The following is a 19196-nucleotide window of genomic DNA, read 5'->3' on the forward strand; positions in this document are numbered from 1 at the left end:
TCAGGGGAGACAGTCTCAAAAGCCTTACTGAAGGCAAGATATACCACATCTACTGCTTGTAGGCTTTTTAAAGCGGTAAAGAAAGCGACCAGGTTGGTTTCACATGTGAGACTGCTTGAAATACCCCCCCCCCTTTTTTTTTTTTTTTTTTTTTTTTTTTTTGGCAAAGTTGGACCCGTGGCTGCAGCAAACTAGAGGGATGTGCTGGCTGTGAGACGGCAATGGGATGACGCTAATTCCTACCTCCAGCGCTTTCTCACCCCCCCCCCCACTCCCGCGGGGATGTCAGACCTTCTACCTCGGGTGGCCCGAGCGACCTCTTACCGCTAGCAGCCCCCCAGAGCTGCCAAGGGCCCCGACCGGCTCGGCCCGGGCGTCTCCCGGCCCCAGTGGCTTATCTAACCCCGGGGGCGGGGCGGCGCTTACACAACAGCCGGGCGGCGGCGGCGGCGGCAGGGGCGGCGGCGCCATGTCCTGGTACCGGAACACCGTGTGGTTCCTGAAGGGGCTGCGGGAGTACACCAGGTACCGGCCGCTCCGGGGCGGGAGATCCGGCCCGCCGGCCCCCGGGCTCTGTACCCTGAGGCCGCCGCAACTGGGGGCGGGGCTGGTTGCGAGCCCGTGGCCTCTGCAGCCTTGGTAGGCAAAGCTGCCCCATGGGGTCTCCTCTCCCTCGCCGTGCCCTGAGCCGTCGGGCGGGTTTGGCCGCTTGTCTTCAGCGGGGGCACCGAGGCAGCCAGGCCGGCTCGGGCTGGGTCTGGCTCTTCAGCGGAGCAGGTCTCGGTTTTTGGCGTGGGGGGTTCAGCTGCCGAAACCCTGCGGAGGGCGACCCGGGCGCGACCGAGCACAGAGCAGGCCCGCAGCCGCGAAGGTCTGTGGCTTGGCTGCTGGGCGCACGTGGCGGCAGCGGGGCTCCCCGCCGTGCCTGCGAAACCCTTCGGCAGCCCGGGGGTCTCTTCCCCCATCGGCCCGGGCAGCGAGCCGCGTGACAAAGAGCCCCTGGCAAAGCCGTGGCGCTTGGCAGCTCCTTCCCCTAGCCCTTTACCCCACCCAGATAGATACTGACTTTATGGGCAGGCTGCGGAGCAGATGTTGCCTGGGGGGTAAGGTGACCAGATAGCAACTGTGGGGAAAAAATGGGACGGGGGTGGGCGGGGTAATAGGCGCCTATATAAGAAAATGTCCCCCAAAATGGGACTGTCCCTATAAAAAACGGGACATCTGGTCACCCTACCTAGGGACTGCCACCCTGGCTCAGACTGAGGGATATCTGCTGCAGGACCCTGTCTCTGGCAGTGGCTAGTATCCGCTGCTTCAGAGGAAGGTGTAAGAACCTTGTAGTAGGCAGATATGGCATAATCTGCCCCTGATGTAGGTCTCTGCCTGATCTCTAATAAGAGATTGTCTTAAACCCTTAAATATGAGGTTTAATGTCCCATCTAACATGTTGGTTGCCATTCATTCCAGCTATCCATCTAAATGTTCAGTCCCTTGTCAAACCTTGCTGAGTTCTTGGCCTCAGTGCCTTTCCATGGCAACCAGTTCAATCACATTGTGTGAAAAAGCATTTCCTTTTATTGGTTTTTAATTTCCTACCTTGTAATTTATAAATATATCAGAGGGATAAATACTGGAGAGGGAGAGGAATTATTTAAGCTCAGCACCAATGTGGACACAAGAACAAATGGATATAAACTGTCCACAGGGAGGTTTAGACTTGAAATTAGACAAAGTTTTCTAACCATCAGTGGAGTGAAATTGTGGAATAGCCTTCCAAGGGAAGCAGTGGGGGCAAAAGAGCTATCTGGCTTTAAGATTAAACTTGATAAGTTTATGGAGGAGATAGTATGATGGGATAACATGATTTTGGTAATTAATTGATCTTTAAATATTCATGGTAAATAGATCCCACCCCATCTAACATCCCATCACAGGCCATTAGGCCTGCATTACCCAGGAAAGAATTTTCTGTAGTATCTGGCTGGTGAATCTTGCCCATATGCTCAGGGTTTAGCTGATTGCCATATCTGGGGTCGGGAAGGAATTTTCCTCCAGGGCAGATTGGAAGAGGCCCTGGAGGTTTTTCGCCTTCCTCTGTAGCATGGGGCACGGGTCACTTGCTGGAGGATTCTCTGCTCGTTGAAGTCTTTAAACCACGATTTGAGGACTTCAATAGCTCAGACATAGGTGAGAGGTTTTTTGCAGGAGTGGGTGGGTGAGATTCTGTGGCCTGCGTTGTGCAGGAGGTCAGACTAGATGATCATAATCGTCCCTTCTGACCTTAGTATCTATGAATTTCATTGAATGCCTCCTACCAGGGGTCAGGAAGGAATTTCCCCCCAGGTCAGATTGGCAGTGACCTGGAGGGGATTTCACCCTCCTCTGCAGAGTGTGGAAACAGGTGACTTGCCAGGGTTATCTGAGTAGATCTCATTTGATCATTTCCCTGCCATTGCAGGGACCTTGAGCGCTGGTGCACCTTGGTTCTACCTGTTCTCTGCCTGTGTCACATAGTAGTCTAATCTCTGGTGGGGATCATTTATTTTGGTCTCACTTTGGTGGTTGGGTTTAGAGTATGGGTGCTGGGTGGTGTTGGGGGGCCTGTGAGATACAGGAGGTCAGACTGGATGATCTTGTGGTCCCTTCTGGCCTTAAATTCTGATTCTTGTTTTATTGTGTGTGTGTGTAACACACTCACATTGTAAAACCGATTTCCCAGCTGTGTATATTCTCCACATATTCTTGCTGATCAGTGCCTTTTAATGTTACATGGAAGACTCCTAGAGCAATAGATGGGGACTTGTTATATTTATTAGAAAGCTAAAGAAAATAAATAAGTAGTTAAATTGAGTCCAGGTAGTGGATTCCCTTTTTCCTTCTTCCACTGAAGACTTTGTATTTTTATGGATACAAAATATTCTGTCATTTACAAGTCTTTTAATTGATTTATTCAGGAGTGGCTATGACTCTGCATCCAAACACTTTGTTCCGGCAGACTTGGAGGTAAACGTAACTGGAAGATCCTTCATGATTACTGGAGCAAACAGTGGTATTGGCAAAGCAACTGCAACGGAGATAGCAAAGAGAGGTGAGATAAAGCAGTGGTTCTCAACCAGGGGTACATATACCCCCAGGGATACGCAGCAGTCTTCTAGGGGGTAGTCAACTCATCCAGATCAGGGTTTCTCAACCTGGGGATTATGAACCACTAGGGGGTACTGGACAGGTTTGGGGGGTCACAAGTGCATGGCTGGCATTATGGGGAGGCAAGCAGGGCAATTGCCTGGGGCCCCATGCCACTGGGGGACCTGCAAAGCTAAGTTATGTGCTTCAGCCCTGAACAGCAGGGGCTTGGGCTTCAGGCTCTGAAAGGGGTACAGTAGTCTGGAAAGGCTGAGAACCACTGAGCTAAGCCAATGTTAACCTTTTGGGGATCTTTACCAGGGGGGATTTGATTTAAATCAAATTGATTTAAATCATGATTTAAATCACTGGTCATGAAGACTTGATTTAATCATGGATTTCTACATAAAAGTGCATTCTTGTTGGTTGTTATAACCTGAATAGATATAGATGTAGGCTTAATTTTTAGAAGGTACACACTATACATTTTTAAAGTGATTTATTTTGAAAACTTTTCATATTAGCTTTACAGCTATATCAGAAACCGAATGATTGGTTATTTCATTTACCAAAGGTAATTGAAGCAGATAGTTCACCTCCCAATGACTTCATAAATATCTCCAATTCAACAGGTTAATCATATTTGGAGGATTTTCTTGCCATGCTGTATTAGGAGGAGAACATCAACAGACAGACATTTTAAATTGTTTTATTTAACTAAAACAACAATGTTATGTATTCTGGATTTCTTTTCTTCAACAGCAAACATATAATTTAACAAAACAAGCATATTAATTTTTGAATTTAGTTAAACATTAAAGTTTTTTAAAATCAGGTTTGTTTTTGTTAAAATTGTTTAAAATAGTTAAATGAAACATTTAAAAAACAAATATTAAATTGACTGACAGCCAAGTCAACATGAGAAACTTAAAATATTGGCTTCTGCAGCTAACTCAGTCGTTTTCACCTTCATTTTCCTGTTTGTTCATAATCTGGAAAAGAAAAATAAGCTTTCCTGCTTTTTCAGGTCCCAAACGATTTCTCAGTTTGGAATGAATTAGTCCAAAGGAGGAAAATATTCTTTCTACGCCGGCAGAAGAAGCGACTGCTGTTAAAAGTGAGATTATCACTTCAACAGTCTCTGAATCCAAGTGCTTAAGTGACTTCCACCAGTTCACTGGTGTGACTTTCTTGAAAACATCAGCAAACATATATTTCTTGAATAGGTCACCCTTAGCTCTGAAGTTTATTATGGTTGGCATTATGGAGGAATGATTGCTGGATGTCCATGTCATAGCTAACTCCTCTTCTTCAGCAGTTAAGGTCTGACCCTGGTACTGAGTATTGAGAATATTTGCAAGAAAATGAGCTGGAGATAGTGCATGTCCCATTTGGTTTTTTTAATGCTTGTAATTCAACTCCGTCGTTGCATATTTCTCTTTTTAAGATCTCACTCAGTTCCTTCCAAATTTCAACAGCGTCAGCAATAAAACAGCTATTTCCCTGCATTTTGTTCAAGGCTACAGAAATAGGTTTCAGGGTACTCAGCATGTGTTCCACATTTCTCTGAAGCCCAATGTTGAGAACTTTGGGTGTGACGGTGCCATCTATTTTTTCACGATGTTGTTCACAACAGGCCAGGTCTTGATTTAGTACTCAAAACAGTCCACTACTGAGTTCCATCGCACGTCTTGTGGGAGAGTTAGCTTGCTTTCTCGCACTTTTTTCAGAGCAGCTGCTGCAAAGTGGTTGATACAGAAGTATTTTGCAATTTCAACAACATTTGCCTTTATTTCTGGAACACTGAAGCCTTTGTCTAGGAGGTGCATCAAGTGAGCACTGCACCCGTATGTTGTTAGCTTGGAACTCTCTTCTAAATTTCTTCTCATCTTGGATACATTTGTAGCATTGTCTGTGATCAAGCTGCGTACTAGACATTTGAATTTTTTTTCACAGTTTGTTATAGCTTTTACTGCTACTTCTTGTAAGTATTCTGCTGTGTGTGCAGTTCCTGATCTGTAAATTGTTTCTGTAAGGAAGGTATTCCCTTCTGTTGTCACACAAGCACATACAACAAGATCATTGTGGACATTGCTCCATCCATCAAGACTCAGGTTAACAATTTCACCCTCTAGACCTTTTACACACTGCTCAATTTCTCTTTCGTACACTTTATCCAGCAGTTTGCCTGCAGCATCTGCTCTGTGGGGTGGACTGTATCCTGGTCTTAATGACTGAACCATGTTAATGAAGTGTGGATTCTCAATCATACGGAAAGGAGTTTGTTGCATGGAAGTTTAACTGGAAAAGTGTTCATCCTCCTGAACACAGGATTCTGTTTTTAAAAACATTCTAGCTCCCATCTTCAGGGGTAGGATGTTTCATATGAAACCCAGCTGTCTTCAGAGGGACATATTTGGGGTTTATGCACCTTGCATGGTTCTTCAGCAGATTCTACCATGAGAACTGGTCATGAAACAAAAGTAATGAGTGGAGGGCCTCCACAAATTGTATTGATAAACATGCAGTTGAGAAATATTATGGGGTGGTGTCTAAAGGTCTCCATCATAAATCAAGACAACATTGTCCTAGGCACTGTACAGACACATAGTAAAGTAAGACAGTCACTGCCTCAAAGAATTTATAGTCTTAAAATGTGAGGAGACAACAGGTAGATAAGACCAACAAAAGGAGGGGAGGACAAGGTAACAGTGAGACAATTGCATTTGTACAGTAGTCAGCAGTAACTGCATAGCAACTGCCTTACTTGATTGCATGCAAAAAAATTTCAACTACTATTCTTATACCATGTTCCTACCCAAAGCTTGTGATTTGAGTGGGAACTAGCTATGGTCTAGTCTTTGGAAGGGATTAGATTTATCCCTAAGACTTTGAGAGGTGAAAAATGATCCTGTGGTGCTTACTTGAGAAAATATTTTTGCTTATAGAATGAAAAGAAGGAGCAGGTGTGCTTGGAGCTCTGTGTAGATTCTGTTCTCTGTGTTGCCTGAAGTCTTAACAGTTGCCTTACATGTGACAGGAGAGCCTTAGGTGACTTCCACTGGATAAAGTGGTAATGTTTTGTACATATCAAAGGGATTAAGGATCCCTGTAAGCAAATCATGGAATACAAATACACTTCAATTTTACAAGTTTGTCCTGTAACCTAGTGTATGGTCAGCAGTCTGAGTGGATCCAGTTGCTGGGTACCATGTGCTTCCAACCCAACTGGATCTATGTGGAGTCTAGTCACTGTTTCTAGCTGTAAATATACTCCCAGGCTCAGACCTCATGTCTGATGCCCTTCCTGGGATGTGCGATGCTGCCTTCCAGCTGCCCTAGACCCTGAAACTGGAGTAACACCTCCCAAGCCCACAGTCACTTGAACCCCCCCCCGCCCTCGGAGATCTACCTAGACTGTGGTCTCTCTGGACTGACTCATTTAACCCCTTCAAGGACAATATGGCAGGAAAGCAAGAACACAGACTTAGCAAAGGAATTTCTTAACCACGACTAAAGCACATGAATTACAGATCTTTGAAAACAGCAAAAGTCCTGAGACACCCCCTCTCCCAGTCTGATCTTCCCCCTGTTGTTAGTCCATCGTTCGTCAGTGTTTCGGGCTGGGCAGTGTCTGTATTGCCCCCTCTGTCTTGCAAGTTCTCCTTTCATGTGGTGATTGTCAGCTCCCAGTACAGAGCAGAACTCTGCTCTTATATAGGGCCTCCTTCTCTGTACTCAAACTGAAGCTACATATCCAGCAACCATGCTTGCCTCCCACTTGCAGGCCTCTGTGTAGAAAGGCCTTGTACTATGGGGATGCAGTAGTTGAGGCAATCAAAGTCAATAGCCCTAGATTGCAACTTTGATGACTTTCAGGGATGGCCTTCAGTGAGGTGTCAAACACTTTTCCTGAGAAGGTCAGCTATCTGGAGTGCAGCATAACAGGCTGCCCCAGGCAAGTCCAAATTGATGTGGTCACAGTGCCAATATTTCAACACAGGTACAAAATGGACTTGACAATTGAAAGACAAGATGGGTGAGGTAATATCTCTTTTTGGACCAACTTCTGTTCGTGAAAGAGTCAAGCTACGAGAGCTCTGTGTAACTTGAAAACTTGTCTCACCCAAGTATTTCGTCCAATAAAAGATTACCTCACCCATCTTGTCTCTCTAATATCCTGGGACCAACACGGCTACAACAACACTGCAAACAACTCACAGTTTGATACAGTCATACCCCACCCTTTCCCTTTTTAAGCTGGTATGATTCCAGAGGTATTCCTCTTGGGATGTGTGGAAACTTGTATTTAAAAAAATCAAATACCATTTTGTTACTCTTACCTTTCCCCACACCCATTCACTTAACACCTAATTAACTGTGATTCTTATGGAATTCCACCAGGTGGCACACTTCATCTGGTTTGCCGAAATACAGAGAGAGCTGAAGAAGCTAAAAGAGAAATAACAACAGAAACTGGTAATCAGGTGAGTTTAGTATTGAGTTTTTTGTTAAGCACTTTGCCAACAGTAAGTCTTAGATGATTTTATAAGTAGTTCTCTGCATTATCCCACCCACTTTCATCTTAATGGAGGGTCTGCAAGGACGTCCTTCCCTATAAATGCTCTGTCAGAAGAGGACCATCTCCCCATAGGACGTTAACCTGCTTTTAGCATATTGGTCAAGTGTTACATAACTAGATAACTTCTACATAGGTTCCAGTGTGGGAAAAAACCTGCTACCTTGAGGGAATTGTTCAGAGGGGAAGAGGTATAGACCATTTCTCTAAGGTATCAGGAAAAGTTCTTTGAGTGTCAGTATTGATCTGTAATCCTACTCCCACAACTGTTAATGGGAATATATGCTCAGAAATCACCTCCAACCTTCTCTGCCAGCATGAGTGGACTCTCTTTTGGATAAAACCTTCTGTGCAGAAAATATGAAATCAATTTCAAGTCCTTTTAATCTGTGACCGAACAGTGTGATAAGGAAATCCTGAGCTGTCTTGTGCTAGGGAGCTAAAACCCAAAAGTAAAAAAAAATCCGGTCACATGATTATTTCAGGGAAGCAGAATTAGAAGTTAGAAGGACCTCTTTTTGTTCTGTTTGTACAGCACCTAACACATTGGACCATGACTAGGGTTCTAGTGCTGTGATACAAATAAAAATGAAAATCCTTTCTTCTGATTTTCCCAGCATCTCATCTGTCTCTCTTTCTGCTTGCATAATGAGTGTTTAAAGAAAAGATTTGGTAGAAGAGGAGGTCCTTTCTCAGTGACTATTTTCAGTCTTGCATAGAACACATACATATTATCTTGGAAATGCCTCATCATGGGATACATCATAAGATTACTTGTGGTGGTGGTTTTGAGACTGAAAGCTATTAAGGGATGAGGAGGGTTGGATTTTCCTCTAACATCATAAATGAAACTCCATTATGCTATGTGAAACATACATTTACAGACATTGTGTTGGCAAGGAATTTGCATATTAACTAATCAAAGTAAATTTAAAACACAGGACTTTTGATCTGCTAAGTAGAAAATATTTCAGAAGTTAGGGTTTGGTGGTATATAGACTTTACTTTCATCAAAAGTTTTCCCTTCATGTGCTCCATTCTCATTAGTGTTTTTATTACATGCCTACCACTTTAACATTGTTTTCAGAATAGTGGAGGATAGTCATGATGTGACTCTGAGTGTCACTTCTGAAAACTGCTGGTTGCTTATAGTTGTATATCAATTACTTTTTTATATAACAGTCCTCAAGTCCTCTTGTGCAAAAAAATGTACCCAGCTGATCTTCTGTGATTCTGCTCTGGAAGAAGATTACAGCCTTTTCCATGTGCTTGACCATTACGCAACAGAGGTTTTAAAAATAACCTTATTTTAGGACGGTTTTGTTACTTATGAGAGCACCAACAGTCAGCCCAATTCAGTTTAGGTCAGTGCTGTCCAAACTTTTCCTGTCGTGCTCATGCGCCCCCTTACCAGTAATGGAATCTGTCTGCCCCCTTCCCATTACTGCACAGCCAAGGCTTCCTCAGCAGAAGAGCATGGACTGAAGGCAGAGCTGGGGCAGAACTGGGGCTGGGGGAGGAGTTGGTCTGGGGGCCAAGAGGGAATGAAGGCAGAGAAGGGGCTGGAGAGGAGCTGTGGCTGGGGGTAGAGCGGGCCTGGCCAGTGCTCCCTTCCCACTGCCGTGGGGGCTGGCCCAGGCCCTGCTATGTGCCCCCTGAACATTCCTGCACACCCCACAGTTTGGGGACCACTGGTTCAGATTAAATTACACACACAAAACTAAGTTAAAAACACTATAGGTCAAGCATTCAAAGGTTAAGAAATGATAGTATTAAGGTTGCCTCTGCAAGCTTAACTTGTTTTACCCGCTCCCCTCCCCCAAGAATATGCTTTGCAATAGTCTTTAATTACATTATTACACACTATTTTTTTTCCCACAGGAGCCCTGCCTCATTCAGTGCACAGGGTGGATCTGCCCTGTGGATGAATTGGGATTGTGTAGTGGGGGAGATAGTTGTCTGTAGGAACCCTGCCTCATTTGTTGCTGAAGTTGTAAGTAGTAGAGGAGGTGGGGGATTGCAGGAATAGAAAGGATTGTTTTATAGTTTAGGCAGTTGAATGCTGCCATGGAGAGTTGGATTCTATCCCTGCCACACCGGTCCTGTATGATGCTGGGCAAGGAACTTGCAGTAAGTTTTTTGCCAGGTAGCCAGGGGGGTGTGTGTGTGTGTGTTTTTTTTTTTTTGTTCCTCATTTTTTGGGTGCTCAGTTTGAGCCCCTTGAAAGTCTGACTTGCAGAAGGGCTGAGCACTTGTAGCTGCAGTTGGAGTCAATGGGAGCTGTATAAAGGGCTGTGTAATGCTTGGAAAAATCAAGTCCTTGGCATCTCATATCAGACACCCAAAATTAGTGGATGCTTTTGATCTTAATCTCTCTGCCTGCATCCCCTGTCTGTGCAATGGGGTCACTTTATAGGGGCAAGAAACTAATAATTCTGTCTTCAGAGCAGGGTTTGAACAGTGTGCTATAGATAAGGCATGAGGCCCTACATTCAATGATGAGGGTAAAACGCAATACGGAGTAGCTGCTCGTTCAGTGAGCACCATGTCTCCTGTGCACTGAATGAGGGGGTACCGTGGAAAAGATAGTATGTGATCATGTAATTCCATATGTATCGTAATGCATACACAGAAGGAGGATGAATTAAGGTTGCACAAGCAACCTTAGTTCAGGCATTAATAACATTCTGTTAACATAGCTTTGTGTGTGTAATATCCTAGGTTGGTTTTTTGTTTTTTGTTTTTTTAAACAAAGTGTGTGTGTGCCGGGGGGGGGGGGGGATTCCATGATGTGGTATCATATTGATACCTGTATGGGGCATCAGCAGGGCAGGAATGCTTAGCTCCATAGCACAGATCTCTGCTACTTGAGTTAGTGGAATAACTGATAGCAGTAGTGCGCTGTCCTCCTCTGTGTGGACCATCACCAGAAGGTAATGATGCATTTTGCCAGTGGGTTTCATAGATATTTGATGACAGTAGAGGAACATTGGGATTCTGGAATCTAGGATTCCATTCCAGGCTCTGGAGGGAGTGTTCTTAATAGTCACAGACCTTTCTGCCCCTGTTCTTCCCCAAAGGCATGACTTCGTCTGCACCATCCCTCCCAGCCCATTACTGTCCTGCTCCTTGCCCCGTCCCAATCTCTTCACCTAGCTGGTTTCAACCTCCACCCCTCAGGCTTCTCCTCCCAGTTCCATTTTCCTTGCCCAGCCCATCTTTGTCTCCCTGTCAGAATCCCAGTCTCCACATCCCAGTCTTATTCTTACCCCCATGATCTAAGGTCAGTCCTCTCTGATGGAGACAGTCCCAGTTTTCTTAAAGGATTTAAAAAAAAAAAAGTAAATGTTGTCTACAGTGTAACTTTTGGAGTTATTCACATGCAGATTCATAATTAGTAATGTAAAAATGATCAAATGGTAGCTTTCTCAGGAAGAACCTGTAGTCTTTGATACAGAGAAGAGGAAGGTTAGAACATGGGTGTCAGGCAATCTAGATTGTATTCTTGGTTCTGTCACAGACACTGTGTGACGTAGGGTAAGTCACTTAACCTCTCTCGTTCTCAGTCGTCATTTCTATAAAATGGAGAGAGTAAGACTTAGCTACATCTGTTTCAGGGGGTTGCGAGGCATAATTAGTTTATGCTTGTAAGGCACCACAAGATCTTTGAATGGAAGATGCTTTGCCAGTGCAATGCTGGAAGATCTAACATGTTTTATAGTAAGAATAGATTAGAGTTTGGAGGCTTATGTAATTGAGTTTTGTTGACTAGATGAATACACCTATTTTTACGTGTTCATGAAAGCACGCTGATAACTGCCATATGCATAGTTTATGCACCATTTTGCAAGCTTTTCTGTATAATTTTGTCACCATGTTATTAGGGGCTAGAGTTAAATCACCAAACTGTGCATTGTGACCTCAGATGGCTTGGGTCAGGTCCTTGTGTGAGCATCTTTGCGTATAACTTCAGGAGCTAGTTTTAAATCCCATTTAGATGAAAATCAAGAGCACTGACTTTCCATATTGGTTGTAACATAATTCCTTTTTTCTTTTAGAGTATCTTTTTGCACATTCTGGATATGTCTAATCCCAAGGGAATTTGGGAGTTTGCTGAAAAATTCAAGACTGAACATAAGTTAAATGTTTTGGTAAGTTTGCAAGTTTAAATTGTGTACCTCTTTTGGAGCCTTTCATCTGTATCTCTCCATTTAATAGTCTAACCTCTCTAATTCTGCAGTCTTAATTTGTGTATAATTCTGTTGCAAAATAATCCACCTAGTCCACTTCTCTGATCTTGTCCAGCCCCTTTTCATATACATAGATTTCTCATCTTCTGTATCAAAGCTCCTTGTTGCAGCCTTCGGGGCCCTGCACACCTTCGCTTCTGCATACCTCTTTGCTCTCATTTCCTCTTTTACTCCACGGAAACAGCCTGGCAAATTCCCTTATTGTTCTACTCCCATTCTCCTGTCTGATGATTGGTTGGCACAGAGGAGACTGAAGGCAGAGGTGATGTCTAAAGCCCTAGTTTTGCACCAATGTCCATAAAGATGGATCCCGGCACAGAGCGCTTTTGACTTCCGTAGAACTTTGCATGAGTCTATCCAAATGGATGCAGTTGCAGGATCAGAGCCTAAATTAGTGCAATTTACCTGCCAAAGACCTGGAAGGTGGAGTGTGTTTGTGTGGAAGGTGAGGGCAGACTACAGGAGTAAGTGGGTAGTGCCCCTAACCTGAAACCTTTTCATGCCCTCTTGTTAGCTCTTCCTCTTGCTCTTCATCCTTACTTCTGAATTTGAGAAGGAGGATGTAAGCAGTAAGGGGTGGCATGGAGGAAAGCAAAAAGATTAAAGAATAAGACACAAACTCATCAAAATGTGTACATGTCTGGTGGGAGACCGTGAGATCTTGTTGTCATCCTGGTCCTTCCTATCCATTTCTGGTCATTTTTATATCTTGACTTTACTAAAGCTTTTGATACTATCTCACATGACCTTCTCATAAACACACTAGGGAAATATCACCTAGATGGAGCTACTATAAGGTGGGTGCATAACTGGTTGGAAAACCATTCCCAGACAGTAGTTATCAGTGGTTCACAGTCATGCTGGAAGAGCATGATGAGTGGAGTCCTGCAGGGATCAGTTCTGGGTCCAGTTCTGTTCAATATCTTCAATGATTTAGATAATGACAGAGAGTGCACTTATAAAGTTTGCGGATGATACCAAGCTGGGAGGAGTTGCAAGTCCTTTTGAGGATAGGATTATGATTCAAAATGATCTGGATAAACAAGAGAAATGGCCTGAAGTAAATAGGATGAAATTCAATAAGGACAAATGCAAAGTACTCCACTTAGGAAGGAACAATCAGTTGCGCACACACAAAATGGGAAATGACTGCCTAGGAAGGAGAACTGTGGAACGGAATCTGGGGGTCATAGTGGAGCACAAGCTGAATGACTCAACAGTATAACGCTGTTGCCAAAAAAGCAAACGTCATTCTGGGATGTATCAGCAGGAATGTCGTAAGCAAGATACAAGAAGTAATTCTTCCGCTCTGCTCTGCGCTGATTAGGCCTCAGTTATAGTATTGTGTCCAGTTCTGGGTGCCACATTTCAGCAAAGATGTAGACAACTTGGAGACAGTCCAGAGAAGAGCAACAAAAATGATTAGAGGTCTAGAAAACATGACCTATGAGGGAAGATTGAAAAAATTAGGTTTGTTTATTCTGGAAAAGAGAAGCCTGAGAGGGGACATAATGATTTTCAAGTACATAAAAGGTTTTTACAAGGAGGAGGTAGAAAAATTGTTCTTCTTAACCTCTGAGGCTAGGAGAAGAAGCAATGGGCTTAAATTTCAGCAAGGGAGGTTTAGGTTGGATGTTAGGAAAACTTCCTAACTGTCAGGGTGGTTAAGCACTGGAATAAGTTGCCGAGGGAGGTTGTGGAATCTCCATCATTGTCTAACCTGTTCTTAAAAAATCTCCAAAACCTGTCAGGGATGGTCTAGCTAATACTTAGTCCTGCCTTGAATGCAGGGGAATGGACTAGATGACCTCTCAAGGTCCCTTCCAGTCCTATGATCTTCATTGCTAGTGTCTTCTGGAATACAACCCTTGGGACAGGGGCTGTGTCTTACTGTTCAAGCAGCTGGAACAAATGGAGTGTTTGGGAAGGGCAGGTTGTGGGGAGTAGCAGGAAATGAGCAGAGAAGTAGGTAGGGGTGTTTTTTTCTAGGACCTTGGAAGGGAGGATGAGAAGCTTGAACTCAATCCAGAAGGTGAGATGAGCCAGTATGGGGAGTCGCATGGAGAAAACACACATTACCTGTATACCACTTGTTAGTTCTTAACCAAAACATGGTAAAATGTTAGTGACTTTTCACTGGTACAGAAGAAACAAACTGAGAATACATAAATGCATAGCTGTGCTGATGTGGAGTCATTTGGATCTTTAAGATGAAACTGATAAACTACCGTACATGCTTTTGTATTGTAATAGTTATGCTCTGCGAATCACACATTACTTCATTGTGTGCAAAAGGGCCAAAAACTAACTGCAGTAAGGCACCATGATGTCTGATGGCTCTTATAATCTTGTTTGTTTAGTTAATTTTATCAGATTTCAGTGAAATGTATTACACTTCCTTGTGAAGATTGTTTTCACACAGCAACTGCACTGTCAGGGGCAGATTATCATAGCTGGAGTTGCAATTTGCACACCCTGGTGCATTGAAACAAGCTGTAATTTCATACCATGTCACTACCAGAGATCAAACTAAAAGCAGGGTGTGTGTGTGTTTTGTTTTTTAATACTGAGCTGTGTCTTGCAGATAAACAATGCAGGCTGCATGGTAAACAAAAGAGAACTAACAGAGGATGGACTTGAAAAGAACTTTGCTACAAATACCTTGGGTGAGTTCAGCAGTCTTTAGATAAGACTCTAAGGTACTCCTGTGCATCTGTTTTTGTTTATAGAAAGGCATAGTCTCATGTAGCTGTGCAGGATGTTTTCTTCTTGAATTGAGAGAGTAGGAGGATTAGACTCATATTGCAAAAAATATACAATTTGTACAGAAGGTAACGTCTCATGTTTCTCCCACATGCATAATATTCTCATACTGACCCCATATTTTGTTCATTGCTCTGAGAATAGCGCATAGCAATTAAAGCTAGTTAAACCATTTTGAAATTTCAGTGGAAAATTTTCCCATTGGCTCTGCTAAGGATACTCTGTAGTGCCTTTCTTTGCAGGATCTGCAAGACACTCTAACAGCTGTCTTAGGGTTCAGATGATTCTTACAACATTCAAGTATATTTCTTTTTTTCTTTTTTTTCTTTTTTTAAAAAAGATGACACATTAGTACCGTGGTAGCACCAAAAAGCTCCAGTTGACATCAGGGCCTCAGTCATACAGAGCTGTACAAAAAAATCCTCACACATAAAAATAGGTAAAGGTTGGAGAGAAGGGATGCAACATCCAGGCAGAGAGACTGGGTAATGCTTGGCAAAGGCCATGAGAGTTCCATGTGGTGTTTAATACATTATGACGAACTGGTGGGGGGAACATAGGAAGGCAGACAAAGAGTTGGGGGGGGGGGAGGGCCACTGAGGGTGAAGGGCAGAAGAGGTCTGAGTAAGCAGGCAATCATCAGAGGGAAATGTCCAGATTTTAAATGAAGAAAGTAGTCATCACTGATGTTCAGGGGGTTGCAAAAATCACTTCTGTGAAAGGAAGTGTTTGTTTTAGGGGCAGTTGGCAGGGACCATATTTTTTATTCTGTTTGTACAGCACCTAGCACTACAGGATCCTGGTCCCTGATTGTAGCACTTAGGTGCCCTAGTAATACAAATAATGAATAATAAGCATCTCTGGTGGTTGACTTTGCCAGTTCTCTGTCCCACCCTCCAAACCCATGTCGGTTGGGAATGGAGTTGGGTGAGTCCCGGGCCACCCAGATAGGGTCACCTGCTCAGTTCTGGATCTAAGGGGTTGGAGGTAGTAAGCCCTGTTTGGACTTTACTCTTACACTGTTGTTGCTCTGTTTCTCTGGCTCCTGATTACCTTTTTGAAAATCCATATTTGGGCAGCAATGTCTCATACTTGACTTGCATGTCAATGAGATTTTTGTTTTTAAGTCTGATTACGTTCGTTGGGCTAACATTTTTCAAAAATGTTGGAGCTGATGGAGGGAATGCATTTTTCTTCAGCTACACTTTCCATACTTTTTGTGCTAAAAACTCAAAGCAGGGTTTGTTATTTCAACTTCAGATTTGCCCTGGATCTACTCTATAATAAAGAATAAAAGCACCTCTGACCTTTCTGAAGAAATTGTCTTTCAGTTAAACTAGTTTAAACCCCTTGCACTTTTTCAAACAGTTCAGTAATTCACTAAGATGCAATGGCTCCAGATACAAGCACACTGAAACAAACACAGCTGTTTGAATGTGAAATTACTTTTCATTTTTTTAAACAGCAAACTAATTGCCATAAAACACATTCGTACATCAGCTAGTATAGATTTGTATCACACACAACTAGGGTAAACTGCAAACTGTAAGTCAACCATATTGCATAGATTCTAGTTAACATTTACAGTGCAGAATACAACTGTACATATGTCCAAGAGGCTGTGAATTATGGTGCCTGAGGGAACTGTAACTCTGAATTGCCTGTATTTTGTGGAAATTGGAACCATACATCCATTCTTTTAGGAATTAATAGTGTTTAAAATCTTGCCTTACTTGCAAGGCATCTCATCTGTCTTCCCTTAGTGACCTGCTTCTGCCTTATCTCATCTATCCCTCTTAGGTCAGGTCTAATGAAGCGGTCTACTGGTAATACCTGTGTAATTGTGCAAGACTTCAGGACATGACAGGATTTAAAAACTTTGCAACATTTTAGTCAGTGTGCCAGATCTGATCTCTAGATAACATGTACATCAGTTGTGGCATTGTCTGCCTTGGGGTCTAAAATGTTGTGAAGTCTTTAAATCCAGGTTAGAGACATTTCCCCTTGACTTATTTTTTTTGAATCCTGGGATGTATTGCATAAAGGTTACTAATTTTTTTTTAAATTCTAATATTGGCTACTGTAGAAAGAAAAGGGTCTGCACTATATTCCTTTTCTCTCTCCATTCCTCATCAGAAGATTTTTTTTCCTTCTCACCTAGTTGTTAAGAATTAAGACTTTTTAATTCTAATTCACTTCATGTGCTGTACTTTGTTAGAAAATGTTAAGGCACAGCAGGTGTGTGAAGCAAAAGAATTACTGTTCCTTAAAGAGCTCTGAGTCACTGAAAATGATCCTGAGGAGAACAGAGACGTCCCCAAATTGTATTTATCTAAAGTTTGTGTGCAATGGTAGGCCAAGTAAGAACTTTCTAGTGTTTAATAAAAAAATAGAAAAGCAAACTGTTTTATGCTGGATACTGGGATGTTTGAAGTCTGGCTTTGCAGTGTGGTATCATGCCTGTGTATTACATAATCCATCTTATGATTGTTTGGCTTGCCAGACTTTTCCAGATTTGTTTTGTTAAGGTTAAACCTTTTCTGTTGAAGAAAATAGGATAGTCCTGCTATCTCTTTATTTATTTCTATAAATGTTCATGGCAGTTTACAGAACAAACATGACGTGATCCTTGCTGCAAAGACCTTATGCCCGAGGGGCCTGAATTCACATTTCGGTGAGACTGTTCCTAAGGGTATGTCTACACTATGAAATTAGGTCGAATTTATAGAAGTCGTTTTTTTAGAAATTGTTTTTATAAAGTCGAGTGTGTGTCTCCCCACACAAAATGCTCTAAGTGCATTAAGTGCATTAACTCGGCGGAGTGCTTCCACAGTACTGAGGCTAGTGTCGACTTCCGGAGCGTTGCACTATGGGTAGCTATCCCACAGTTCCTGCAGTCTCCACCACCCATTGGAATTCTGGGTTGAGATCCCAATGCCTGATGGGGCAAAAACAGTATTGCGCGTGATTCTGGGTACATGCTGTCAGGCCCTCCCTGTAAGCCATGTCGTCAGTCGCCTCTCCCTCCGTCAGAGCAATGGCAGGCAATTGTTCCGTGCCTTTTTTTCTGTGCAGACACCATACCACGGCAAGCATGGAGCCCGCTCAGATTACTTTGGCAATTAGGAGCACATTAAACACCACGCACATTATCCAGCAGTATATGCAGCACTAGAACCTGGCAAAGCGAAACCAGGCGAGTAGGTGACATCAGCGCGGTGACAAGAGTGATGAGGACACGGACACAGACTTCTCTCAAAGCATGGGCCCTGGCAATGTGGGCATCATGGTGCTAATGGGGCAGGTTCATGCAGTGGAATGCCGATTCTGGGCCCGGGAAACAAGCACAGACTGGTGGGACCGCATAGTGTTGCAGGTCTGGGATGATTTCCAGGAGCTGCGAAACTTTCGCATGTGTAAGGGCACTTTCATGGACTTTGTGTGACTTGCTTTCCCCTGCCCTGAGGTGCAAGAATACCAAGATGAGAACAACCCTCACAGTTGAGAAGTGAGTGGCAATAGACCTGTGGAAGCTTGCAACGTCAGATAGCTACCGGTCAGTCGGGAATCAATTTGGAGTGGGCAAATCTACTGTGGGGGCTGCTGTGATGCAAGTAGCCCATGCAATCAAAGATCTGCTGATATCAAGGGTAGTGACCCTGAGAAATGTGCAGGTCATAGTGGATGGCTTTGCTGCAATGGGATTCCCTAACTGTGGTGGGGCCATAGACGGAACCCATATCCCTGTCTTAACACCGGAGCACCAAGCCGGCGAGTACATAAACCGCAAGGGGTACTTTTCAGTGGTGCTGCAAGCACTGGTGGATCACAAGGGTCGTTTCACCAACATCAACGTGGGATGGCTGGGAATGGTACATGACGCTCGCATCTTCAGGAACTCTGTTTCAAAAGCTGTAGGAAGGGACTTTATTCCCAGACCAGAAAATAACTGTTGGGGATGTTGAAATGCCTATAGTTATCCTTGGGGACCCAGCCTACCCCTTAATGCCATGGCTCATGAAGTCACACACAGGCAGCCTGGACAGTAGTCAGGAGCTGTTCAACTACAGGCTGAGCAAGTGCAGAATGGTGGTAAAATGTGCATTTGGACGTTTAAAAGCACGCTGGCACAGTTTACTGACTCGCTTAGACCTCAGCGAAACCAATATTCCCATTGTTATTACTGCTTGCTGTGTGCGCCACAATATCTGTGAGAGTAAGGGGGAGATGTTTATGGCAGGGTGGGTGGTTGAGGCAAATTGCCTGGCCGCTGGTTACGTGCAGCCAGGCACCAGGGCGTTAGAGCACAGGAGGGCGCGGTGCGCATCAGAGAAGCTTTGAAAACCAGTTTCATGACTGGCCAGGCTATGGTGTGAAAGTTCTGTTTGTTTCTGCTCGATGAAACACCCCGCCTGCCCCTTGGTTCACTCTACTTCCCTGTAAGCTAACCATCCTCCCCTCCCCCCTTCGATCACTGCTTG

General features: G+C 43.7%; 1 protein-coding gene across 3 annotated transcripts in view; it reads left to right on the forward strand.

Annotated features, from left to right (window-relative positions):
- The first annotated feature begins 290 nt into the window (after positions 1-290).
- DHRS12 (dehydrogenase/reductase 12) overlaps positions 291-19196 on the forward strand; it is a 42756-nt gene continuing 23850 nt past the window's right edge. The window contains exons 1-5 of one of the 3 annotated variants that reach the window (XM_084652394.1): positions 291-639; positions 2955-3088; positions 7528-7610; positions 11761-11853; positions 14537-14618. In XM_084652394.1, coding sequence (XP_084508520.1) covers positions 470-639; positions 2955-3088; positions 7528-7610; positions 11761-11853; positions 14537-14618 — 562 coding nt within the window. In that variant the 5' untranslated portion in view covers positions 291-469. The remainder of the gene's footprint in view (positions 640-2954; positions 3089-7527; positions 7611-11760; positions 11854-14536; positions 14619-19196) is intronic. The other 2 variants (XM_084652393.1, XM_084652395.1) reach the window with 2 other exon arrangements.

This window comes from Lepidochelys olivacea, assembly GCF_965140295.1.
Source record: "Lepidochelys olivacea isolate rLepOli2 genome assembly, chromosome: 1".
Classification (NCBI taxonomy): Eukaryota; Metazoa; Chordata; order Testudines; family Cheloniidae; genus Lepidochelys; species Lepidochelys olivacea.